This window comes from Microtus ochrogaster, chromosome 7, assembly GCF_000317375.1.
Source record: "Microtus ochrogaster isolate Prairie Vole_2 chromosome 7, MicOch1.0, whole genome shotgun sequence".
In the NCBI taxonomy this organism is placed as follows: Eukaryota; Metazoa; Chordata; class Mammalia; order Rodentia; family Cricetidae; genus Microtus; species Microtus ochrogaster.
Window position 1 is genome coordinate 546,044 of NC_022014.1, and position 8,472 is coordinate 554,515.

Sequence of the window (8,472 nt, forward strand, 5' to 3'; positions counted from 1 at the left end):
GAACTCACAGAGATCCGCCTGCCTCTGCCTCCCAAGTGCTGGGATTAAAGGCGTGTGCCATCATTGCCTGGCCCATTTTCTTTCTCTTGTGTGGGTTACCACTCCTCCATTTCACTGTCAGACAAGAGCTCACTATTGTAGCCCAGGCTAGCCTCAAACTCATGATCTTCCTGTCTTAACCACTCGAGTTCTGAGATTACCAGCATGTGCCACCATTCCTAGTTTCATTTCCCTTAATACTTAGAAAAAATTCTTAAACCTGTTTAAGTATTAACATTAATTATTTCTGGCTATCTAAGATCAATAATAGGATAGGAAGTCAGCATACTTGTGCTGTTCCTAATTTCTCTACCTCTAGTATTCTACCTTTTCTTATTCATTCACTTTTATTTAAAGTAAAGAAAGAGAAATTTAAATTATACAAGTAATTTTAGAAATCATTAGGCGTATCTTTTATAGTTACGGTTGTAGTTGTGTGTATCCACAACAGAACACAATGAGGTCCAAACAGTTGAAGGACACAGGAAGCAAACTCATAGACTTAGGAAACAGTGCCTGCCAGTGGGCCTTGGCTTCCTTTGGGTATTGCTGCATGTCATCTACCACTTTAAATGCTTCATGACTCTTGGTGTGAGTCTCCTTAGGATACATAGTCTGCCCTGCAGGATGGTTTTCTGGACAGCATCAGCAAGAAGTGGAGCCCAGTATCAGTGTTTCAGATTTCTTCCCTGCCCTTTATGCCCTCACCATATTTGTATTTTAAAGTGTACCTTTTATTCTCTTCAGGTCTCCCAGTCGCTGGGCAAACCTCAGAATTTGTTAACCAAGTGTTAGGGAAGACTGCTGAAGGCAACCCCACTGGAGGCCTTGTAGGACTAAGGATACCAGCATCAAAAGTGTAATCAGCCTCATTGGACCACTGGTCAGAAATGTCTGTTTTTGTCACGTTATCCATTGTAAATTTTCATTCTGTTTTGCATGTCAATTAGCATTATGTAAACATTTATAATTAGGTTACATTGTTTTAAGAACTTGTAGCATAAGTGAAGCATGATCCAAATTACTTGATTATTGCATATTCAGAGCATAAACCGGTGACCCTGCTGCTGGCATTAGAAAGGAAGCTCACATTAAGTAAATGTGAAGTACAGATTGTAAATATCTGTTCAAGCAAGGCATTTTGGAGGAGTGAATATATTAATATAATGCTAAGTATTAAGGCGGGTTTATGCTCTGAACCACACAGAAAAACCGAGGAAGCATTTTTTTCCAAATCCATTTAGATTGTTTTTAGAATGACTGCTTTTTTGTTCTAATTTTTCACAGCCATTAATCTCACTTGTATGTGGTGCACCTAGCACTCATGTGTGTACCATGTTTAGATGTTTTATTTTTAGAGCTCAATATGATATATAAATATACAAATATATATATATATATATAATTGTCTGTACAAGAAAGAAAAAGCATATTCTTTGTGCCTTGTATTTTGGGGAAACTCTAAAACTGGTAATATTTTGTATGATGAAAACCCTAATGAGGAAAAACAAGATATATAGATGAGAAAATTATGGGGTTTAAATGTCTTTTTGTTCCAACTCTTTTTCAAATTTTTTGAATGTATATAGGACTATGTTGAAATGTAGATATATGCCACAGAGTCTGTGTATTGTATAAAAAAAAAGAAACAAAAACAAACAACAAAGATGGCTCTAGAAAACTCCTATTTCGGTATTTGACCGGAAGAAAATACTTGCACATCATTGCGATTGTTTTATTTTTTTCTACCAAAGACAAATGCAACTGGTATAGCAGACTGCCAGTCTAAGTAAAGTTTTGCACAGCTTACATGATACTGTATGAATGTATGAAAAAAAGAGAAAAAAATTAAAAGGTCAGGGTTAGGGATCTTACTCAACTGTGAATTTTATTTCTGTTTGGGTCCAATTATCTACAGAAGGAGCATCCATACATACAAATATTATTTTGCTGTTCCTCTAGTTTGCTTCCATAGTAGATAAGTTGGTGGCCATTTAGGTGTCTTTTATTTCTGCACTTATTGTAGGAAATTTTAATATATTTCGTATTAGTAAGCTATTGATAAAATAGTTTTTGACTTTGAAAATTAAAGTTTATTTAGCTTATTGTAGTATACTTCCACCAAACAACCAAAATAAAGATTATTTTTATTGTATTATATATATATAAAAAGAAAAAAGCTAAAAATATCTAATACTTTAGTTGCCACTTTTCCAATTGACGTATTATTGTGCATGTAATATTTTCAAAGATCAACACAAGCTTAAAAATTTATAAATTTTTATATTTTTGTACAGGTATTTTCTTCAAACTTACATGTGACTTATTTTCTGTAGTTTCTAGAATTGAGAACATGAACACGTTTAGTTTTTAGGTGCTCTTCTTTGCTCGTGTAAGCGGCTGTATTATTAGTCAGTTTAACTGTGCTCAGGCTTTCCCTCTGATAAGAAACTCCTCTGTCACGGCAGCGTTATAACTTCCACATGTCCTGCCATCTGTCTTTCTTGATGGTTTTATCTCAAATCTTGTGTTTGGAACTATGAAAACTGGTAGCTTAAAAAGTGAAAGCAAGCATATCTAGAAGAAAAACCTGAAATTTCAGACAGTTGCTGTTTCTCCATTACCCAACTAAACTAGTTGTCCTTGGGCCTTGCAGTAGTTTCTTTTCTTTTCTCTTCCTCTTCCCATTTTGTAAGCTACAGCACATGAAGGTTCAGTTCTAGAACACAGTAACAATCCAGAAATGTGTCTTACTTGTTCTTTGACATCCTGAAACATAAACGAAGAACTGTCTTGACATGTTAGCTATACTGTGACAAGGCTTCTATGTGTTTGGTGGAAATGTACTTGTTCGTGTGCTCACCCAACAGACAGTGAGCTCACATCTCATGCTTAGTAGAATGCAGGTGTTCACTTTTAGCTGGGAGAAAGAAAACATAGGTTCACAAATGGAAGTATACGAAGGCTTGGCAGTGTATACCTGATAAATTGTTAGTGTGTATTGTTAGTCAGAATATGGCAGTTTTGTAGTCAAGTGAACTTTGCTTCATGGTAGCGATTCATTTGGTAAAGTTTATAAAATTCCCTATTTATAGCTGCCCTGTTAGGAATTCTGGTTTTTGATACCCTTTTCTTGTCTGCAAACCAGAATTTGGTTTTTTGGTCTTGCATTTCAAAAGACTTTGAATCTGTTTAGTAGATTCCAGACCCGTGCATTTCAGTGTTTTATATGTACTACTTAAGTTAAATAGTTGAAAGCCTTTAAATAGTTGAGCTTTTTAATGTTGACACTTTATTTTGTACCTATTTATATATGGATGTATATCTTAGAAAAGCACTTTGTTATAAAATTGCATTTTATATGATTCCTGCCATTTGCTGCTAAACCTGGGCTGGTCAGAACGCTGCAGCGATACTTGATCTAAATAAAAACCTGGCAGTAAAATGTAGAGTGCAAGTTAAATCCTCTTGCTGTTTAAGATGACATAGGCAAGCTGTGCAGCTTTACATTTTAACCAGGGGACTCTGTGGCATTTAAAACCGTCTAGAAATGGTTGTACTTTTAATGCCAGTAATGATCTGCTTCCTTTATTGTTGTTAAAATACCTACACCTAGTGTATCACAGACAGTTCTTACAAGTACGTAAAAACCCTAACAGTTGTACATGTTCTGTTTTTTTAAAATGGTGGCATGTATTTTTGGGTGGAAATCATTAGAGTGAGAACTGTCTAAAGGTTTTCTGCGTTTATACATGGTAAACAGATAGCTCATGAAGTCCAGAACCTTCCCCTAAGTGAAGGCATTGTGAATTCTCCTCGGATAAACCCATTGTTCCAAAAGCAAGCATAAACTGACTCTAGTACTACTACAGTAAAAAAGTAACAATGAACCTTCTGCTTCCTGGTTTCAGATACACTGGATTCTTTAGTCTGTGCCCACATGAGAGCACGCTGCCCGGCTGCTCCTGTTGAGGTCGTGTGTGAGTTTTTCTGTCAGTGTGATTGCTTGCTGTGCTGTACCATGTATGGGTTCTTGTCCTTTCCATGTCCTTCATGAGATATTTGGGTGTGGCTTGATATTGTGCCTTACTTGTACACTTAAATGAAACATCTTCATTCCCTCCTGCTTCCCAAACCTTAACTTTGTCCTTTTTGTAAGAGAATCAGAACTATTCCAGAAGCATCATGAAGGATTTCAGATGGGTGTGGTTCCATAGTTCCCTCTCTTTGTAGTTATTTTATACTTGTATGAGAGACCACTTTTGAATGATCTTCGAGTAATCTTGCTGCACATCCCTTCTCTGGCTTTTGTGAAGTTGTCATGCGTCTCTCTGATGCTTGACTTCATTTGCTTCTTAGCAAGAGTCTGCATTATAGAAAGGTGCGTTCATTTCATCTGCTTGAATGTGATTGTTTTGTTTTCTAGAACTTTTTAGGAGAAGAGTACCCATTTTGTTTGTTTTTTTTTTTACAACAGATGACAAGTCTCTTTAAAAGAAACAGAAGTACAGTACTTTTGAAATACAATGCTATTGGTATGAATTTTTCTTTTATATAATATTCATACAATTATCTGGTGTTTGCCTTCATTAATAAAGCTGTTAGTTTACTCACCAAAATGTCAAGAATGGGCGTGCTCTTCTTTATTCCACATATTTAAATAATATTTTAGCTGCTAAGATTTAGTTAATTTCCTAAGACATGAATTCAAGTTGCCTTCAGCAAGAATTAACAAAACTCCTGTTCCCTTTCTTTACATAGTCTTCCTAAAATTCTGTTCAACTACTTTCTAATTAATTATGTGACAGAATGTTAGCATCTCTCCAAATCTTGAAACTTGAATTTTGAGAATGCATTGAATTTCAGTGTTAATGGAAAAGGTCTCGACTATGTTTCTAGTGGAGTCTTTTGTGGAATGCCATTTCCCATGGAACTGCAACCACTTGCACAACTTTGCACAGAACTGCAGTCTTGTTCTTCCCTGGATCGTGACAAACGAGTCTCACACAGTGCTGTAATACTTGTGGATTCTTTCGTGATCTTTGTCATCTTAATAAGGGCATTATGAGAAGATGACTTCATGGTTTTTGTTTTTGTCTTTTTTTAACATTTCAAACACAGTGGGATGTAACACTGAATGTCAGCTGTAGGGATGGTGGTTTTGTCCTAAGGATTAAGTATGTTGGGGGAATGTGATGCAAATGTACTACTGAGAGTTACATACACACTTCCATAGGCAAGTGGGATTATGTGTTGAAGCATAGTCCCCGTGCTTAGTAAACTGAAATAGAAAGGACACCTAGGAACTGCACTATGCCAAATTGCCATTTTGTTTTGAAGAGACTTTTGGAGGAGGTGAAGGTAACAGAACCTCACAGCTACTTCCAGATAGTATTTTGGAGTTGAAGACTCAGTGGCTAGTGAAGAGCACCCAGGTTTAGATCTCCGCGTGCCAAGTGGGAACAGGGCTTGCCTCTTCCACAACAATGTAAACATCTGGTGTAGCTGACTCAGTTCCGGGTGCCAGGAGTGGGACTGATTCTGTGTCTTGCCTTTTGCCCTTTGTTTTTTTCGAACTAAATAACAAAACTGTGTACGTGTACTGTATTGGCTTTTCCACCACATGTTTTATGACACTGTACTTCACTGCCTGCTATTGTCTTCTTGCCCTAGAGTCTGTCCTTTAGCGTAGCATTTGTGGTTCAGTGACTCCAGAGCTGCCAACACAGAAGGACAAGAATACAAAGTGTTTGTTCCAGTGTTTTGGCATCCTCTTCAAATAGTTGTGCTTAGGATCCTGTATGTGATATGATCATAAATACTCCGTAGTTTTGTTTATTCCCTCACCTCCAGCTGGAGCTGTGTCACTTTATTGGATTCAGTCTTGTCTCTTGTCTAGAAAGAATTGTATCTTGTTCATGCATGAGCTGTTTAAAAATGACTCAGCGTTGGTAAATAGTCGTGCAGTTTCCCTTTCAGGAGAAGGCCACGCACAGGTTGCTTTGTTTTCTGTCACCCTCTAACCTGTCAGCACTGTAGTCAGACACAGAATCATCAGTGTATGCAGCACCCGTTGTAATTTAAAATAAAAATATGAAAAGAAAAGGTTTTGAATCGTTTGCCTCATATTTTGTCTTTTCTCCTTTCTGTTGCCTGCGACACGGCAGCCATCCATTCCTCAAGACAAACTGTTCCTAAGCAGTCTCCATCTTCACAGAGCGAGGGAGCCAACTGTACTGCCTCTTTGGGCATACAGAGTGCTAAGGATTGACATTGTAAACTGGGCTTCTAGTATTTCAGTGAAATTTAGCTATACTATAAAATTATTTGATAGAAACATTTGCTTTGTTTGTAAACAATAGTTTGTACTTAATTTATCCTTTGATAATTTGGACAAGAAATTTCTTCAAGAAAAACAAAGTATCAAAACAGTCTTCAGGCTAGGGGAGCTGTGTACCGAAGGCCTCTGCCAAGGGGACCACACTAGGCAAAGGGGGAATAGGAGTGGGTGTTTTTCAGCAGCAAGTGTCTGTCGAGAACCTACTCTGCCAGAATGTGTAGGTAGGTAGGTGCTGGGTTACAGAGGGATTGAAGAGAATGCCACAAAATCAGTCTAGCAAGGGGAGTGGCATGTGGGCAGGATGGCAGAAAACACAAGAGAAGTTGAAGGTATGACATCCTGGGGGGATGCTAAAGAAAGGATGAGCCAGGGAGGTAAAGGTTAAAGTGCCAAGCAAACATCAATCCCCAGCACTCAGAAGAACAGCAGTATGTGGTGTGGGCACTTGTGTCTGCAGCCAGAGACGCAAACGTAGATCCCTGAGGCCCCCAGCACAGCATGGCCTACCTGGAAAGTAATGAGAGACCCCATTCCCCAAACAGGACAGCACCTAAGGGATGACAACTGAAGTTGACCTCTGGTCTACATATAGACACATAAAAGTTGACTCTTTTTTTCTCTATTTGAGTGATACTGAGGCCATTTTTTAAAAAGGCAAAGTAGATGTGCTTTCTCATGGGCTTACCTCTGACAGTGTTGGTAATGATAACTCTGAGGAGTCAGGGGAGCAGGGCCAGTGCAGCTATAGCACAATGAAGCATTTGAAAGAGAAACATTGGGCTGGAGAGATGGCTCAGAGGTTAAGAGCACTGACTGCTCTTCCAGATGTCCTGAGTTCAATTCCCAGCAACTACATGGTGACTCACAGCCATCTGTAGTGAGATCTGGTGCCTTCTTCTGGCCAGCAAGCATACATACAGACAGAACACTGTATACATAATAAATAAATCTTTAAAAAAAGAAAACATTTTTAGTTAATTCCTAATTAATTAGAAAATGTTGTCCTAATTCAGCTAAAAGAGCATTAGAAGGTAGTAGATGTCCTTAGGTATGGGGATGGCATCCTGTAAGCCATCTAGTTGTCCTGCTACTATCAGGCCCAGTGAGGTTTGTGGCCTTGTCTTTCTGCAGCAGCACTCAGATGAAGGACTACTTCCAGCCTATTGTAGTAGAGGTTCAGTTCACACTCTAGTCTGCTTGATAGACTCTGAGGACAATTCCTACTCAGATAATCAGGCCAGATCTTGAGCAATATTTAGAAGACTGTCCACATCAGAGGGAAGGTGCTTAGAATCAGAAGGTCCAAAAGATCCAAAGCCCACTCAGTGCAGCCAACAAAGGCAGTTCCTAAACAAAAGGAGCGAAACAGAGTTGGAAGAATCATGAGAGCCTGTGCGTCCCAGGCTGTGCACCCTTCAAGCTAGCCTGTAGCCAGGGGGCAGGGTTGGGTTATCATGTTGGAGAGCCGTGGGAAGCTGCCTGCTGTGGTTGCTGCAGACTGTCGATTGTGTAGGAATTTCCAGCAAGGCTGATACATGAGGGTCCAAAGGCTAAAAATCCATCCAGTACTGCCTTTGGGGTCCTCCAGTGTCCTAAATGGAGAACTTTACTCGGAACACAACAGTGATTTGAATGTCAGTCTGTTTCTTTAAACATTTTTAATCCTAAAATGCTGCTTAGAATAAAAAACAGAAATATACAAATTTGAAAGAAGAGTTTACAGCGAAAAGCGCAGAAGAAACTTGAATGAATGAGAACACACACCAGGCTCCAGAGCAGGGCCTGCCAGTGGAAAGCTACTGGTGCCGTTACGCTAAAAATGTGATACCATCTTAACAAAATAAACCAAGGGGATGTCAAGTTGTGAGAAGAAAATAGCTGAAACATGTTGGGGTGGGGAGAGGATAAATCAAGTATTTTAATCCTATTGTAGAAGACTATAAAAACTGCCATTGAGTGCACGAGTAGACAGGTAAGGAGATTAGAATAGTGAATTTAGAAATAGACACAAAAGCCGGGCGGTGGTGGCGCACGCCTTTAATCCCAGCACTCGGGAGGCAGAGGCAGGTGGATCTCTGTGAGTTCGAGACCAG

General features: G+C 38.9%; 1 protein-coding gene across 4 annotated transcripts in view; it reads left to right on the top strand.

Moving 5' to 3' along the window:
• Crebrf (CREB3 regulatory factor) overlaps positions 1–6,145 on the top strand; it is a 74,789-nt gene extending 68,644 nt beyond the window's left edge. For all 4 annotated transcript variants that reach the window (XM_005349019.3, XM_026780797.1, XM_026780798.1 and 1 more), the window contains one exon: positions 787–6,145. In XM_005349019.3, coding sequence (XP_005349076.1) covers positions 787–902 — 116 coding nt within the window. In that variant the 3' untranslated portion in view covers positions 903–6,145. The remainder of the gene's footprint in view (positions 1–786) is intronic.
• Positions 6,146–8,472: the final 2,327 nt, after the last annotated feature.